This window comes from Sceloporus undulatus, chromosome 4, assembly GCF_019175285.1.
Source record: "Sceloporus undulatus isolate JIND9_A2432 ecotype Alabama chromosome 4, SceUnd_v1.1, whole genome shotgun sequence".
NCBI classification, from domain to species: Eukaryota; Metazoa; Chordata; class Lepidosauria; order Squamata; family Phrynosomatidae; genus Sceloporus; species Sceloporus undulatus.
This window is the reverse complement of record NC_056525.1, coordinates 21,013,843-21,031,654: the sequence shown is the minus strand read 5'-3', so window position 1 is coordinate 21,031,654 and position 17,812 is coordinate 21,013,843. Positions and strand designations below refer to the sequence as shown.

The 17,812-nt window shown below is 40.1% G+C and overlaps 1 protein-coding gene across 1 annotated transcript in view; it reads left to right on the top strand.

Annotated features, from left to right (window-relative positions):
- The window catches only part of TFAP2C (transcription factor AP-2 gamma), a 31,405-nt gene extending 18,835 nt beyond the window's left edge, over positions 1-12,570 (top strand). The window contains exons 6-7 of the mRNA XM_042461411.1: positions 2,743-2,884; positions 8,954-12,570. Coding sequence (XP_042317345.1) covers positions 2,743-2,884; positions 8,954-9,239 — 428 coding nt within the window. The 3' untranslated portion in view covers positions 9,240-12,570. The remainder of the gene's footprint in view (positions 1-2,742; positions 2,885-8,953) is intronic.
- The last annotated feature ends 5,242 nt before the right edge of the window (positions 12,571-17,812 follow it).

Below are 17,812 nucleotides of genomic sequence, written 5' to 3'. Positions count from 1 at the left end.
AGACTGGAAGGGATCCAGAATGGAGTTGGTTTCAAGAAACTCAAGACAGCATGAATAGACAACTCGTTCCAACACCTTAGAAAGAAAAGGAAGAAGGGAGATTGGACGAAGGGTTGAGAGAGGGTTTTTTCAGAATAGGGGAAACTAAGGCATGTTTGAAGACTGAGGGGAAGGAACCCGAAGAGAAAGAGAGATTAAAGATCTAGAGGAGGGAGGGTAACAGAGAAGGGGCTATAGAGATTAGAAGACGAGAAGGGATTGGATCAAGAGAACAGGTGGTAGGTTTGGATGAGTTCAGCAGCGAAGAGAGTTCTTCCAAAGAAACAGGAGGAAACACAGAGTTTATTATAGGAGGGGTGAGGAGATTAATGGTGGGAGCCAAATCAGGGAGAGCTAACTCAGAACGAATAGTGGTGATCTTTGTAATGAAATAATTAGCGAAGTCGGAGGGAGAAAATAATGGAGAGACGGAGGGAGGAGAGGGTTTTAACAGCGTGTTGAAACAGAAGAATAAACGCTGCGGGTGCCTCTCATTTTGGGGTTGTTCAGAACATAATCAAATTGAATGTTACAGAATTTGGATAGGGAGAACCCCCAGAAAAGTCCAAAAAATCAGTCAGAAGTTTAGCCATTGAATCTGTAATGCGAGATGAGTCAGTTTGAAATTCAGTGATATCCAGTTATACAGAACCAATGGGCTTTCCATCTCTTTAGATAAAAAGTTGACTAGCACGTTTTTGTATGGAATTCTGAGCTCACAGTTCAGAATGAATGTATATTTGATGCTCAGTGCATGAATGCCAGGCAAATGACTGAACTACCCCTGCTGAATGTCAGCATTGTTTTGGTGGTGATATTTGTAGGTGATGTTTCATTCTTGTGTGGAAGACACCATTGGGTGCCACAATCTAAGACTACCTTTGAGGGTGGTGGATTCTCTTCCTTTGGCAATCTTTGCATAGAGAGACTGGGTGGCCATTCCTCGGGAGTGCTTTAATTATGTATTCCTGCATGGCAGTGAGTTGAACTAGTTGGACTTTCCTGCCGGAAACAAAAGTGGTGACTGTTACTGCAGTTAATGTATTGCCTCCCAATACATTGGTCCCTTCCAATTCTATGATTCTAATCCAGTGGCAAATTCACACACATGAAGCAGTCCTCCTTTCCATGGATAATTGTTTAGAATCTGCTAGTCAGTCAGACTCTAGTGGGCTAACACACTTACATCCTACAGCTTTTGCTTGACTGGCTTGTCTGGAATGCAGAACCATTAAAGGAAATGGCTGCTGTGCTAGTTATTTTGATGGGAGTGTCATCAAGCCCTGGATGAGTGTGTTTTGGTTTGAGCTGCATCAACAGTATGGGAGGGAGTGCCCTGGGCACCATGAGCAATCGATGGAGTTTTCAGTTGCTGTGTGGCTTGTAAAACCCCTAGCTGTGCAGAAGGTGGGTTCATTCAGGCTGGTTATGTGTGAACAAATGTTTTTGCAATGACAGCTTGCAAAAACAACAACTGAGAACAGATGCCAGATATAAGATATTACGACAAGAATTTAGCCCAGACATAGAAAGTGGCCTTCTGCTGATTCAGAATATTGTTCCATCTAGCTGAGCATTATCAATAATGACTGGCTGGGATTTTCCAGAGTTTAAGGCAGGTTTCTTACCTATCCATACCTGGATGTCCTTTGTTTCCAATCCAGCCCTGTTTTGCTTCCAAATCAGATGAGGGCAGGTATGTTGAGGCTAATAGGATGATCTAAACAAGCATTGAGAGATTCTGTCTCACATTCTCTATGGAGAGAGGGAACATTTTTATAGTTTTAGCATCACTATTGGAATTGGTTTAGGTTGGAATATGATGCTGTAGTTCTGTTAGCCTGGAAATTTGTGGTTCTGAAATTTGTGGTTCACTGTTATGAAACTCCAGCTAGTTTGACCAATGGGATATTACAATGGTGATAATAGTAGTTCAGCATCTAGGGGGATGAAGGCCTCCTGGCAATCTAGTACTGAGGTTTGCCCCACCCACTGAAGACCACTGGACTCATTTGGTCCTTACTCCAAGGAGACTTCTGGACTAGATAAGAAGCTAGTAAGGAAGCTTTTCCTACCTCTGAGGAGATACTTTTCCAACTCATGTTACCTGTTGACTTGAGGCTGAAGAGTAATAAACTTTGTCCAGACAACATTTCATTAGGTTCTGTCCATAAAAAAGATTTCATAAAAAGATTTTGCTTGGGTATCTTCTGTTTCCACCTTCAAAATCAGATATTTCCAAAACTAAGCTAGTGAGAGCTAGTGCAGTGGGTTAATGCATGCGGGCATTTGGGAGATCAATGTTCCAAGTCTAGCTATAAGGCACAATGTTTATGAGCTTGGGCTAGCCACTGTCTTCCACTTTCTGTACATGACCTACATTACAAGGTTGTTGTAAGGATAAAGTGGGAGTAGCTGGGTCTATAGCATATATTAACTCAAGCTCACTAGAGCAAGCAGGATAAAAATGTGCCTAATAACATAGTAAAAATCTCTGGTGGAAAAGACTTGTTTATTTATAGATATTATTAATGAGAGTAGGGGTGTAAATTAATTATAATTATCAATAATTACAGATATTACTCAGTAATGTCAGTAATGAAAGTAGTGGATATTGTGTACTTTTTTGCTGCAAATAATGATCTTTGGGGGAAATGTAATAAAAAAACTCTTTCTGCTTCTTTCTCCCTTTCTTTATGCCAGGTGAAGCTGTACACCTTGCCCGGGATTTTGGCTATGTATGTGAAACTGAATTTCCTGCTAAGGCTGTGGCAGAATACTTAACACGTCCACATATGGGTCGTAATGATTTGACTTCCAGGAAGAGCATGTTGCTTGCTGCAAAGTAAGTCACCCTCTTGGCATTTCTATAGAACCCTTAAAAAAATTGCCAAAGCACTTCTACTATCTTTTTGCAGTAAAACCTAGGGACAGAAGTAGAGATCTGGAAATACTAGCAATTTTCTGGTCAGGATTTCTGGCTCCCAATTATTCAGCAGCCAGAAAGAATCTCTATGAATTTTACTGCTGAAATAAAAGTTAGTTTGGTACAGCTAAAAATGGATTTTTAAGCAACAGTACTGAGAGTGCCAATACGAAAACAAAACAAAACAATTTTCTGATGAATTTCATGTATGTCTTCATTAATTGGGTTCAGCTGGTTATTCTCTTGGCTGGAATGAAAAAACAAAGGTCCTGTAAGACTGATGTCTATCCAGACCTACTCTAGAAGAAAAGTTGAAGGATGGAGGGGGTTGCTTAGCAGAATGGCCAGGTATCCTTCTGCACAGGCCCCTGTATGGAGTCTGACCAGTGGATGAAGGGTCTTGAGTCCATCAATTATTAGCTGCAGTAAAATGATACAGGTTACATAGTGAAAGTCTTTTAAACTGCAGTCAGATGTCTTGTGCTCCTCTTTTTTATATTGTATTCATTATTTCTAAATGTATATTAACATATACAGATCTGTGCCTTTCCCCCCCCCCCCCCCCCATGCAATAGCTGAGACTTGTCTCTTTGATTTGATGGTTTTCCCTACTGTGCCTTCAAATACCCACAATTGCTCTGAGGAATTGTAGAAAATTACAATGTAGCTGACACCAGCTTTGCTTTTTTTAAAGATTGTTGGAGAAGTAAGATTTAACTGTAGGCTTCTGGTTCACTTAACCTCAAGCTGACATAACTTTTGGATGTGAAAACGATTTCTTATGTAGTACTGATGAGATTCCATGAAAACTTTTTTTCTTTTTTAAATTCCATTTTAAAAAGAAATTTGTTGGGTATGCATATTTTCCATTGGCAATAGGTATTCATTTTAATTATGAATTTCTGATGGTCAGAGGTGACTGAACAGTCCTGGGGCAGAATCTTGAAGAGCTATTGTCAATCAGTACATCCTAGAGAAAGGCACTCTTCACATCTTTTGGATTACGGCTTCCCTTAGTATGTTTTTTATTGTCTAAGTCAGGGTTCCTGCTGGCCAAAGTGAGGAGGGGCATGGCCAGAGTATTTGGTGGAGACAGTGGCAGGATAGCCCTTGCTACCTAACAACAGAGATGGACCTGGACACATATCAATGGCTCTTTTTAATCTTGCCCAGATTGTCCTCTATACTTTTGATTTAGTGTTGGTGAGGTTGAAGGCTACTAAAAGACAATGGTTGATATGAATTTGCTGTTTTTGTTACATGATGATGCTATGGTCCAAACCACATTCCAGAAATAATCCAATATGAGTCCTCTTCAACTGCCCTGGATCAATACTAGGAAATTCTGGGAATTGTAGTTTTGTGAGACTTTGAGCCTTCTCTGTCAGAGAGCTTTAGTGTCACAATAAACTACAATTCCTAGGATTCTCTAACACTGAGCCAGGGCAGTTAAAGTGATCTCAAACTGGATTATTTCTGCAGCGTGGATTGGATTTATGTATTGGGAGGTGCCTTAGGCACTAGGATGGTAAGTTTAGAGCAGTGCTGGGAAAGAAGTGGACATCTAGATGTTGTTGGACTGCTATTCCCAGCAGCCTTAGCCAGCATAACCATTGATTAGGAATGTTGCTAGCTGAAGTCCAATGTCTGCAAGATCATAATACCCTTCCCTGATTTTTGAGATTACTGAGGTTTCTGTAGCTGCTTTGGAGAGTAGCCTCTTTGTTTTTTGGTTTTTTTTTAAACATCAAGGTATTTTGAACCCCAACTGATGAACTTAGGGGTGAAGCACACACTTGATAAAGAGTGGCCTCCAGCCATGATTGTGCCAGAACTGCGGCAACCACAGCAATCCCAAACTGGCTGCTGACAGGAGCTAGATCATTTCCGCTCCTTTTTGACCAGATCATGGTGTCAGAGCGGTTTCCAGCCACTTTGGGGGCATGCATCATTTGAATGCCATGTCCCTATAGTGGCTGGAAGCCACTTCATTTGGGCCTTAGTTCCAGATGCATCTCTTGTTAGCTTTTTAAATTTTATTTTGAGGATTGCAGTTTTCTGGAACAGAATATTTCCTGTTTTAACATTTGGGGCTGGAACTTTTAAAGTGGTGCTTAAAGTGTCAGCAGGAGGAAACAAAGCACCCTTTTGTTGTACTCATGTCTCAGTAACTATCTTCAGCATGAAAAGGCATCATGTGTCTTTTGTGGTACAGATCAAATCCTAGCAGTGTTTCCTATGGAGTTTTTCAATTTTGAAATATGCAAAACATCTAAGAATACATTGCCACTAGAGCTTGGGAAAGTTATTCCTTTGGATTCTGACTCTTTAATATGTGAAAACCTGTGTCTCCTGTAGGGTGTCATGTGTCCTACTTAACAGATGTTAATCTTTTTTTTAATGGGTTCTCTCTACTTGAAGGTTTAAGTTTAAAGATAAAGAAACTATAGGGTGGGGGGGATAGTGGAGATCTTTGGCTATCTGCAGTTAGCACTTGCATGACAGACAGAGCAGACACAAAGGTCTTTCCCACTAAAGTGAGATGCACAGTACCTTTATTTCAATTATTGTAAATATTTCTAAATTTGAATTCATACATATGCATTAGAATACAGTATTCATATGCTTTCACCATCACACATGTGTAAATGGCCACCCTAGTCATCAGAGACAGGGATATAGATTAATTCACTGCCCCAGTTCTGCAGTTTCTATAATCTTGCCAGCCACAAATGTGGATGTTCCTGTATATCTAACTACCTGATTAACAAAGCAGATGCAGGCAGAAAATCATACTGGAGGAAAAACATAAGGCTTAATGCATCTTTGATTCTGTACTTAGGAATAATAGTAGGTTTGGATAGTTAAGATAATGTGTACCATGTGGTGTGTGCACCATGTGGTTGTACAACAGTTTTTAGTTCCCATCTTTGTTTTAATTAAAATTAGGTTGCTGCCCCTTAAGATCACACAGGTATGATTGAAATGCAACTAGTCTAGCCTCTGTTTTGTCTTTGTTTTGAATTTAGTTGCCTGATAGCTTGTGGGCCCTAATTTCAGGTGCTGTGTGTTTATGTACGTAAGTGCCTTTAAGTTGCCAGTCAACTTATGGCAACCCTTTGAATTTATTTGGGTTTTCTTAGGAAAGGAATACTCAGAGGTAGTTTCACCAATTCTTCTAAAATATAGCCTACAGCATCTGGTGTTCATTGGCAATCTCCCATTCAAGTACTACCCAGGACTGATCTTGCTTAGCTTCCAGAATCAGAGAAGATCTGGTGCCTGAGTATTTAGGCTTAATCTGAGGTGCTAGTTAGTTTATCATTTTCAAAACATGGACATCTGAGTATCTTCTGGAAGCCCCTTTTCTTGAATATATTTTCATGTTTTGGGAGCTGCCGGTGAAACTTGAATCTGTCTGACATTTTCCAGTGTTTTGCAATGGTAATGTTTAACTACAGTTGCTTGAGAGTGATCAGTATAAATGCCTGGCTACTTCTCCCCACCCCCCAAAATTGCCAGAGGTTAAAACGGATGTGGGGAGAACTTTGTATGCTTGCTTTGATCCTTAAGTGTGCAATTTGGGGTTCTTTAGGCATGTTTCACTGATGCCTCAGGATTTTGCAGTTCACAAGGAGGCTTGCACACAGCAGCACATTTTATGCATTGGAAATTCAGTTGGTCTTCCACTGTTGAAACTCTGGCAGAGAGGGCAAAAAGGTGGCAACCTGGGAGTGGATCTGGATTGGGCTTTGGACCTTTGGGAGCCAAAACCCTCCTATTCCACCTGCACATCCACTGAATATTATTAGGAGAGAACTATGCTAGCCCTGGAGTTGGCGTAGTCTCCCTCCCCTTAGGAAAAGAGAGATGCCATCCACTGTGTGTTCTGCCAATATATTTATTGGGGAGGGGAGGGTGGGAAGGCAGGATAGAAATGCAAAGGCTCTGAGATAAAGTCCCATGGGGTAGAAGCTTCCCATTAACTGTTGCTTAATGATGATGCTCCTACTTTCTTCGGAGAAGTCTCATCTCACAGAATCTCCCATTAGGCCTTGGAAGTCCTATCTGAATCTCTGGAGAGCTAGTGCTATTTAGGGTGGGCAGTCCTATGCTTGATGAATCAATGGGTTGATTTGGTATATGTCTACCCCACATGGTTGTTCTGAAGATAAAATGGGCTGGATTGGAAATTACATCTACCACTGCGAGCTTGTGTGTGTGTGTGTGTGTGTGGGGGGGGGGGGAGCAGAATAAAAATGAAGTCAATAAACTCATCTGACACTTTCAGTTATCTTAGAATCATAGAATTTAAAGTGGCCTCATGGGCCATTGAGACCAATCCCCTGCTCAGTGCAGGGTCTTCAGCTAAATCAGCCCCAGTGGCTAGCTGTCTCTTCTGTCTTTTTTGGAGATATCCAGAGAAGGAGACACACTATCCCCTAGGCAATTGGTTTCATTGCCATACAGCTCTTACATTCAAGAAGTTCCTTCTGAGGCTCAATTGAAATCTACCCTCCTGTAACTTCAGACCATTACATCAGGGTCCTATCCCCCGGGGCAGCAGAAAACAAATCTGCTCCCCTACTCTCTGTGACAGTCCTTGAGATATCATCTTTGCTGCCCTTCTCTGGACCTATACCAATTTGTCTATAATCTCTCTTAAAATGAAACACCCAGAACTGAATGGAGTATTCCAGATGAGACCTGACCAGTGCAGAATATAGTAGAACAATTACTTCCCTTGACTTGGAAACTATGCTTCTGCTAATGTGCTTCTGTCTACTATACTCCCCAACCCCCATGGGATTGTACCATTTTTTATTTAGCTAGGCATTGAGCAAACCCTCCTTTTCCTATCTGGCTAGGTGGAATGACTGATTTTTGGGAGTAGGGGTATGTGGAAATTGCATACCATTCCTATTCTAGGCTGCTCCTCCAGAGCTGGTTGAGACCTCAGCTCGTTAAAATGTTTGCATTTCTTAGCAGAGGGGGAAGAGTTAATTCCTTCCACTGTCAACAACTCTTTCTGATTTCTGTTCTCTGGCTCAGGCCTTGGTAGTTACTATTCACCTATAACAAGTTACTTGCAATTATTGTTATTGTTGCTACTGCTAAAGTGTTACTGTTACATTGTCATCAAATTTGCAGTGCAATGTTTGAGTTCTTTATAGTTACACTTTATAGCTTTCTCGAATCTCCTATTCTGTTGTGGCTGTTCAGTTGACAACTGGAAAGGAAGAGAGTCCTTTTGTGCCAAGCAAAGTTTAGGGTTCTGCAAAAGTAACCTTTTCTAGTTACTTTTGTGCAATGCTGAAGTACAGAGTTTCCTTTTTAAAAATTTGTGACTATTGTGGTAAATAGTAACAATGATAATTCCAGGGTTCTTCCCAAATGAATCCTATACAGTCATTTTTGTATGTTTGTGCACTTTTTCAACTTTAATGTGATTGCCAAAGTTTTTTTTCTATTTAAATTTTTAATTGAATTTTTACAATAAAACACAAAGTCTGTAGAACAATGACAAAAATAACAATAACAATTAACTACAAGGGCCAAGGGTATGTGTCTGATGAATAGTTATTCTGCAGCAGAATAAAATTAGTTGTTAGCAAGAGCCAGAGAGTCTGATTTGTCAGGTGTGGAGTGTCCATCCAAAGATCCATCTGGGAAGTAGGATGTTTTCAGACACTGCATGGGCTCCTATTTGGTTTTCACCCCATACAAATCCCATTCAGCATCTGTGAGGGAAAATACTTTGAAAACCATCTATAGGTGGTATCTCACACCTGTAATGCTGTCTATAAAATAGTTAAAACACTCTTCAGATTGCTGGAGGGGTTGTAAATCTAGAGGGTCTTATATGCATATGTAGACTATATGTCCTAAAGTGAGAAAATTCTGGGATGCAGCTTTATCAAATTTCATGTATCACTGATGAAGCTAATTTTTTTTAACATGTCTTGTTTGTGTTTTTGTCTTTTGCAGGCAGATCTGTAAAGAATTCACTGAACTTCTCACTCAGGATCGAACCCCTCTTGGTAATGCGAGGCCAAGCCCTATTTTAGACCCTGGCATCCAGGGCTGTTTAACTCACTTCAGTCTGATCACACATGGCTTTGGAAGTGCGGCGATCTGTGCTGCCATGACATCCCTCCAGAACTACTTGAATGAAGCAATAAAAATAGCAGACAAAACATATATGAATGCAGGGGACCAGAGCCCTGTGGAAACCAATAAAAGCATTGACAAGATGGACAAACACCGGAAATGAGACCAAGGAAATAGAAGAAGTAGAAGAAGAAGAAAAAGAACAAAAGACTTTATAAAAAACTGATTTCGCACATAGACTTGCAATCATCTTGCCTGGAGGGCATGTAGATATCTGTTACAACTTACTTTGGGGTGTGTTTATTATTATTTTGTTTTTAAAAGCATCATTTTGTGAATCCTCCATGAGATACACATGTCTCTCTTCCTCTTTTTTAAAGCTGCCATTATCCATTCAGTTGAGGGACTAGGTACCAGAAGGTAACTTGGGTACAAGCTTTTAAAATAATTGTGTTTAAACAGTCAAAAGTGGTGCTATTTCTCTTTTAAAACTGTTGAAGTCTGTGACGTGCTATTTCTAGACACTTGGTCAAGAACCATTTTCCCCCCTTGTATGTTTTTGGTAGCTTGCTGGTTGGATTGAGGCACAGCACTGATCCAGATCCTGGGATGGTTATTTTTGGTCTAAAACTACCAAAGTCCTCAGCTGGCTGGGAGACTCAGGAGTGTTAGTCCAAAAGCAACCTTTCTAGGCTTTGCGTTAAATTGTAATTAAGTGCTGGACTAAGTAAAGTGTCTCTTTTCATACTGTTGTTGGACTGCAACTTCCACTGGCCCTAGCCAGCATGTTGGTGGTTGTAGTTAAGCAACTTTGGGAGGACTGCACTTTGTCTATTCCTGTGTTAGTGATAGGCGTGTGCAGTACCCCTTCTTCATTAGTTGCAAGAAGAAGATTGGAAACCTCTCCTTTCTCTTTTAACACACATGGCTTTATTGTTGTACCTGAAAATAATAAAATATGGTCTGATTTAAACTGGTTTATTGATAGAAAACAAGATCTTTAAGCCACAGTTTGCTCCTGGTTTTTTCCAGTGCATAATAGGTTTCTTGGCAGCCACCATTCCCCTGTTTGCACAAACTATTGCAGTCCTTGCTACTGAAAATGTGCTTGTCGCCTCCTTACTTTTCCTTACTTTAGCAACAGGAGAAAAGCTGCTGTGTCTAGGGTCTTGCAGAATTCTGGGCTGCAATATGCCATCATTGTAATTGCCACTGAATACTGCCAACAATTGCAATGGCAGGAGAACTTTGTGCTTCACAAATGCACCATCAGTACTACAGATTTGCCCACCCCTGGTTCACACTACACATAGTTTACACAAGCCACAGTTTTGTTTTACTATGATTAATAAACATTCTTTAAACAGGGAGTAGATGTTTCCAGTCTCCTGCTTGTGGCTGTGTGGAGGATGAGATGGAAGGAGAGAATGCATAGGATACACTAGGCTCATTTACTTAATGCTAAAACACTGGCTTAGCATTGTGACTGAACTAGGCCATAGGGTGCACATGCAGGTTGTACATGTGCAGTGTGAGAGAACTTGGATTGTGCTCCATAGAAGGCATGAATTGCAGGCTCAGCTTGAGAGATGCTTTTAGCCAAGAAACAAAGAGGAGTTAAAGGGCAGTCATAGAGCTTCCAAATCAGGAGACCATCAATAATGATCTCACACAAGGATAGACAAAAAACAAAATAGCCCTCACATCCACTGAATTGGAGGCCCAAAGAGGAGTTTCCACTTCTTGTCACTTCTTCTAATGATGGAATTTTGTGAGACTCTGTCATGCAGTCTCAGAGCTTTATGCCACTGCTCACATCTGCAGGATACAATTATAAAATCATGATTCCACCTTAACTTCCACTGTTCCTTCCTAGAGAATCCTGAGACTGGATGTCTAGTGAGGCACTGAAGCTCACTCTGGTTGAGAAGTCTAAATTCTTTAAACTACCAATCCTAGGACTCCATAGGATGGAACTATGACAGTTAAAGTGTAGAGTAATAGTAATATGTCCATTCCGCACCATATACCCCCTGAAGTAGCTGCTGAATTTCATCAATAGCTTTAGTGGTAGTTGGAGTTTATATATGAGAGAATGCATCTCCCAAAAGAATAGGATGGTGGTAGTAGTCAATATGGCCTCCAAAGACCATGAGGTTGCCCCATTCCAGCTTGAATAGAATTAATTTGGGGGAAAGTGTCTGAATTCTGCTAAATATATCTTGGGAAATGGGCAGCAGAAAAAAATTTATGCAGTATTGTTGTGTGCGTTCAAGTCATTTCTGCTATCGCAGTTTTCTTGGCAAGTTTCCTCAGAGGGGGGGGGGGTTTGCTGTTGCCAACCTCTGAGGCTAAAAAAGTGGCTTGCCCAAGGTCACCCACTGGGTTTATATGGCTGAACTGAGATTCGAACCCTGGTCTGCAGGGTTGTAATCTAATACTCAATATGCCACCTTGCTATTTGAATTCCTGACAAGAGGTCCAAAGTGACAACCTGGTTGGAAAAGAGATGGTTGTGTTCATTCCCCAACCTGGTGTCTCACACTACAGTGACAATCACATTCTACTAAGAAGGACAGAAGTTGTAGTTTGACACATCTTGAGCACAGGTAGTTGGGGAAGTGCAAAATAATGTATTGGGTGATAATTTTAATGCTTGGTGTCACTTCTTGGTTTTTAGGGAATGACTCTGACATGTGGTTATATAGTCAAATAAATACTTAGAAATACATATTCTAATGTGAGCGAGCAAGCAGTGAAAGCATATTGTAGCAGACCTTTATACATACACAAGGAAAAAGGATTCAAACTTTATAAAACCTTTTTTTCATTCGCTGTAAAAAAAGGTCAGGACATTGCAGCTTTATAACACATCAGGTCTTGTGCTTTTAAACTAAGAAAACTTGAAAGAATAGGCACATAATGTTTAATTATTTTTGTTTTTGCCTACATTGGCCAAAAATTATATATAAAAATAAATAAATAAATAAATATATATATATATCCAGGGAGGTTTTATGTGTATACAGGAAAACTGTGTGTTGAATGTATATATTTATTTATGTGTAATTTAATAGGATTTGTAAATAACTGTGAACATTTTAATACTTTTTTAAATAAATGGGCTTTAGATTTCATGGTCCTTCCTCTGCATCCCAGAAAAAAAGGGTAAAGGGTTAGCTCAGTACACTGTTAGATCTGTACAGATCTGTTTTATGCTGGGTATTTAAAAGACTTTATTAAAAAAATAAAATAAAAATAAAATCCTTCCATTTTTTTGCCACTGAAGATTTATATCTGATCTGAGAGGTGTGTTAACAAAGCAATAACTTTGTGTATTTGGTAGCAACCATTTGAAATGAGTATGAGGGACAGTGTGTATGGGACTGGGGTGGGGGATAATAGCGATCATAAAACAATATCCCTCTTGGTTTTGTAAATGTTCCTCATTAATCCACTGCCATTGTATAGGATGCTCCATATAATAAAAAGTATTCTGGATAGAAGTATTGAATGTTGTATAACTGGAAAACATGTTTCCTTGCTTTTTATGTGGGTTGGGCAGCAAATGCCACAGACATGGACATTGTAATTGAATACACAGAATCTTATTTTTCTTTTCTTTTCTTCATAGTACAGTACATCAGATTAAAGGAACAGACATGGGAAGCTGAGTGCCAGCAAACCTAATGGTTTCAATTATATTAGTAATTGTCTCTCCATCTTCATGGCTTTTTTCTCCCACCGCCCTGTCCCCTGCATCAAAATGTGATGTGCTTGAGCAAACAAGGAGCTCTTTTCTTTTTTTTTTTTAAAAAATAAACATTCTGTCTAATCGCATAAGTGTAAAGTGAATCTGGGAATATCAAAGACATACCCTCCAACAGTCCCCGTTTGGCAAGAACAGTCCCAATTTGTCCTTTGTTTACTCACTTCTTCAGCTGCTTTTAAAAGGTCCCAGTTTCTCTCTCCCATTTTCCTCCTTTGTCCTCCATTTACAGTTGCCTCTTCACATCCACAAAGTCCACTATCAACGGTTTAAAAGTCCTCCTAAAGAGAAATTTCCAAAAAGCAAACCTTGATCTAGCCATTTTATGTAAGGGACACCATTTTACTACACTATATAATGAGAATTGAACATTTATTGATTTTTGTATCCATGAGGGCCCTGGAATCAAACGTCATTGGATACCAAGGACCCACTGCACTTTTCTTGGTGCAAACCGAGTTCAAAGTGAAAGTAGTTTGTTTTAAAAAGTAGTTTAACTCAGGAGGGAGAAGAAAGGAGGGGACGGAACCTTTCCTTTTCTTATAGACTCAAGAAAAGTCAAACTCCTGCAGATTCTCCTAGCTTGTGCCTTCTTGCTCATTAGTAACTCTTGGCATCTCACCCACACTTATGTTGCATGGCCACTTAAGGCACTGGATCCTGTCTGATCTTAGAAGCTAAGTAGGGTCAGTCCTGGTTAGCACTTGGATGGGAGACCAGTGCTTCAAGAAGAAGATAGAACTGGCTAACATTGAGTATTCCTTGCCTAAGAAAAGCCTATGAAATCCATGGGGTCCCTATAAGCCAACAAATGACTTCAAGGCACATAGAATCATAGAGTTGGAAGAGACCACAAGGGCCATCCAGTTTAACCCCCTGCCATGCATAATCTAAATGATTAAATGGTTAATCTAAATGAATAAAAATCTCCAGGACTAGATGAACTACATCTGGTATTAAAAGAACTGGCAAATGTAATATCGGAGCCATTGGCAATAATCTTGGAGAACTCCTGGAGAACAGGAGAAGTGCCAGCAGACTGGAGGAGGGCAAACGTTGTCCCCATCTTCAAAAAGGGGAAAAAAGAGGATCCCAACAATTATCGTCCAGTTAGTCTGACATCGATACCAGGAAAGATTCTAGAGCAGATAATTAAACAGAGAGTCTGAATATCTAGAAGGCAATTCCATAATCACAAAAAGTCAACATGGGTTTCAGAGAAACAAGTCATGCCAGACAAATCTTATCTCTTTCTTTGATAAAATTACCAACTTGGTAGATGAAAGGAATGCTGTACATATAGTATATCTTGATTTCAGTAAGGCCTTTGACAGGGTTCCCCATGACATTCTTGCAAAGAAGCTTGTAAAATGTGAGCTAGACAAAGTAACTGTTACATAGATTTGTAATTGGTTGACTGGCCGAACACAAAGAATGTTTGGATGGCCATCTGTCGGGGATGCTTTGATTTGGATTTTCGGCATGGCAAGAGGTTGGACTGGATGGCCCTTGCAGTCTCTTCCAACTCTATGATTCTATGATTCAATCAAAGCATCCACGACAGATGGCCATCCAGCCTCTGTTTGAAGACCTCTAAGGAAGGAGACTCCACTACACTCTGAGGGAGTGTGTTCCACTGTCGAACAGCCCTCACTGTCAGGAAGTTCCTCCTAATGTTAAAGTGGGATCTCTTTTCCTGGAGCTTGGATCCATTACTCCAGGTCCTAGTCTCTGGAGCAGCGGAAAACAAGCTAGCTCCCTCCTCAATATGACATCCCTTTAAGTATTTAAACAGGGCTATCACATCGCCTCTTAACCTTCTCTTCTCCAGACTAAACATCCCCAGCTCCCTGAGTCTTTCCTCATAAGGTTTCATGGTTTCCAGACCCTCCACCATTTTAGTCGCCCTCCTTTGGACACGCTCCAGTTTCTCAACATCCTTTTTAAATTGTGGTGCCCAGAACTGGACACAATATTCCAGATGGGGCCTGACCAAAGCAGACTAGAGTGGCACTATTACTTCCCTTGATCTAGACACTATACTTTTATTGATGCAGCCTAAAATCACATTGACCTTGCTAGCTGCTGCGTCACACTGTTGACTCATGTGCAATTTGTGGTCTACTTGGACTCCCAGATCCCTTTCACATGTAGTCTCATTCAGCCAGGTGTCACCCATCCTATATCTGTGCATTTCATATAATAAATGGGACGGGATCAGTTCAGGGCTAGTGGGTGCACATGTCATGTATATTCCCTTTCCAACATGTTGAATCTGAATGACCAACATCACAATAGGAAGCAGGAAAAGATACTCTTAATCCTGCTAGAACTGTCACTTAAAAGGGACGGGGTTGAGTCATATTGTTTTTTATGTGTACTTTAGACTTTATGTAGCTGATAGTGCTGTTTTGCCTGTGGAACTTCAAGAAGTAACTGACTTCAAGAAGTAACTTTCCATTTTAGTTCAGAGTTTTGGCTCAGTGGTAAATCGTCTGGTCTGCATGGAAAAGTTAGCAGGTTCACTGTCCATTATTATCAGTTTAAAAGAGAGCAGGCATCTGGGTAGAAAACCCCTTGTGTGGTAGGATAACAGGACAATGAAACACTTGGGAAAACATTTGGGAGTATATACCCACAAAATGGGGCAGTGGTTTGTCTTACAACTGCTTAGTGTATGCTGTTTTAAGAGTGTTCTTAAAAACCCATAAATCTTTGCCACAAAAGTACACATTCTGCAAGCTCTTCAAATTTTTGGACTTCAGATTTGCATATATTTGCATAAATATAGTGTACATCATGGGGACAGGCATAAGGCAAGGCATAATGCTGATGCCCTGCATCTGCACTATAATTAATTTTTACCAGACATTACTCGTAAGTTTCCAAGGCTACTGTACTTGTAAGTCCTAGAAACATGACCTAAGAATCATGCTTAAAAATAAAACCCAGTAACGTTTCCTATGCTTGCCCCGCACAAATGGAGAGTACAGAAAAGCACCAAATATCTGCCCCATAGATGAGTGCTACTCAGAGTGGTGACCCATACTTACCATGCCCTAATAGGTTTCTAGGAAAGAACCAAAACAAAACAGAATAATTTTAGCCAGTGTGCACAAATATGGTACCAGTTCCTGGGCTGCAACTCACACTTAGCTGCCTTTTCCACATTGCCAGTGTGTTGAAGGATAATGGGAGTTGTGGTCCAATATCTGGAGGACCACAAGTTGCTCCCCAAGAACAACAGTGATACAGTGAGTCCTGGAACTGGCCATAGCAGTGTTCTCCTTGTATGGTCACATAGGATCTTGTCCTATGGTAGTGAGCATACAAATATATAAAGTGAACTGATGGGGTTTTTGCCCCCTCTTCTTTTTAACCAAGGCAGTAATGTAGTCTTTTTGATTTGTTGGATTAACTGATTAAATGTTTTCCTGATGAATAAAGCATCTATCCACCCTGATTAACTGGGTACCTCTACTTTAAAAAAATGTTCATTATCTTCAATAGATTGATAGTCAAAAAGTACAAAGATGTCATCTCCCAATAGAATTTTTTTCCTTTATTGCACAGAAAGGAATACTTATACAAAGCTTATGTATGCCATTGTGGGTCCCATGCTGGAAGAAAAGCAGCATTTAGGTCTAAAACACACTGCAGAAACAATTCAGTTTGGGATCACTTTAACTGCCCTGGCTCAGTGCTAGGGAATCATGGGAATTGTAGTTTGTTGTGGCACGAGAGCTCTCTGACAGAGAAGGCTAAATGTCTCACAAAACTACAATTCCCAGAATTCCCTAGCATTTAGCCAGGGCAGTTAAAGCAATCTCAGACTGGATTGTTTCTGCAGTGTGTTTTGGACCATAAATTAAATAAATAAATGAATAATCAACTGTGTATACTATTCCCTATTCTGAATTGCTGTGTACATTTCTGTACATTTAATAAATTGACCCTAACATGATTTACTACGGTAGATGTTTTTAATCATTTGGTGCTCTTCTTCTTGTTGTTGTTAAATATATTGCCGTTCCTTCAAGATTGGGCCTCAAAGTGGTTTACAAATTAACAAAAAACCAACATTGTCGTAGAATTAAACTCCTAACCATATGAAAGCAATTTAAAACATATTCTTTGAAAAGATAAAGAGTGAAAACTGTACAATTTAAAGTAGTACATTGAAAAGCTTTCAGTTCTCAAAAGCCTAATTGAATTTTAAAAAGCCTTAACTTGCTGATGGAAGCACAGTTAAGGATGGGATGATTTTAGCCTCCATAAGGAGTGAGTTCCAAAGTAGGGGAAGCCAATAAGAAGGCCCTGTCTTCTGTTCCGATCAACCATACCTGTGAAGGTGCTGGGACTGAAAGAAGAGCCTCTCCTGAGTATCTTGGAATTCTGGCAGACTCATACGGGAAAAGACAGTCTGTCAGCAAATATTTGCCCCATAGATCAGTGCTACAAATATCTGCCCCATAGATCTGTAGCTTGGTTTTAAGCTTCCTAGGGTTTCACAGTACAACACTTTGGAGATTTTCACACGAGGGCTATTTACACTTTAATAACACTATTTTAATGTTATGTAGCAAGAACGACATAACAGCAAAATTGCAACATTTACTTTCACACGGTGTCGCAATAACAGGGCATTAACGATTCACGAATGGTAAAACAGTGCTTTTACATTCCACATGTTGAAAGAAGGGGTTGTGATTGCAGAGAAGAAAATGGGTAATCTCTTGCCACTAAGGAACTCTCCAGTGACTCACAAGTGTGACACAGGAAGTGATTCTGCCAAATGGCACACTAGAAAACTGGGAGATTCAATTTATTTCTGGAAGGTTTAATTATGGATTCTCAATGGCATTATTGAAACATGATTGCCTTTTACATGTTTGTGATAGTGAAAATTAAGCGCTATTGCTAAGCCATTAACACTTTTTTTGGTCATTAATGAGAAGTTGCCCTAG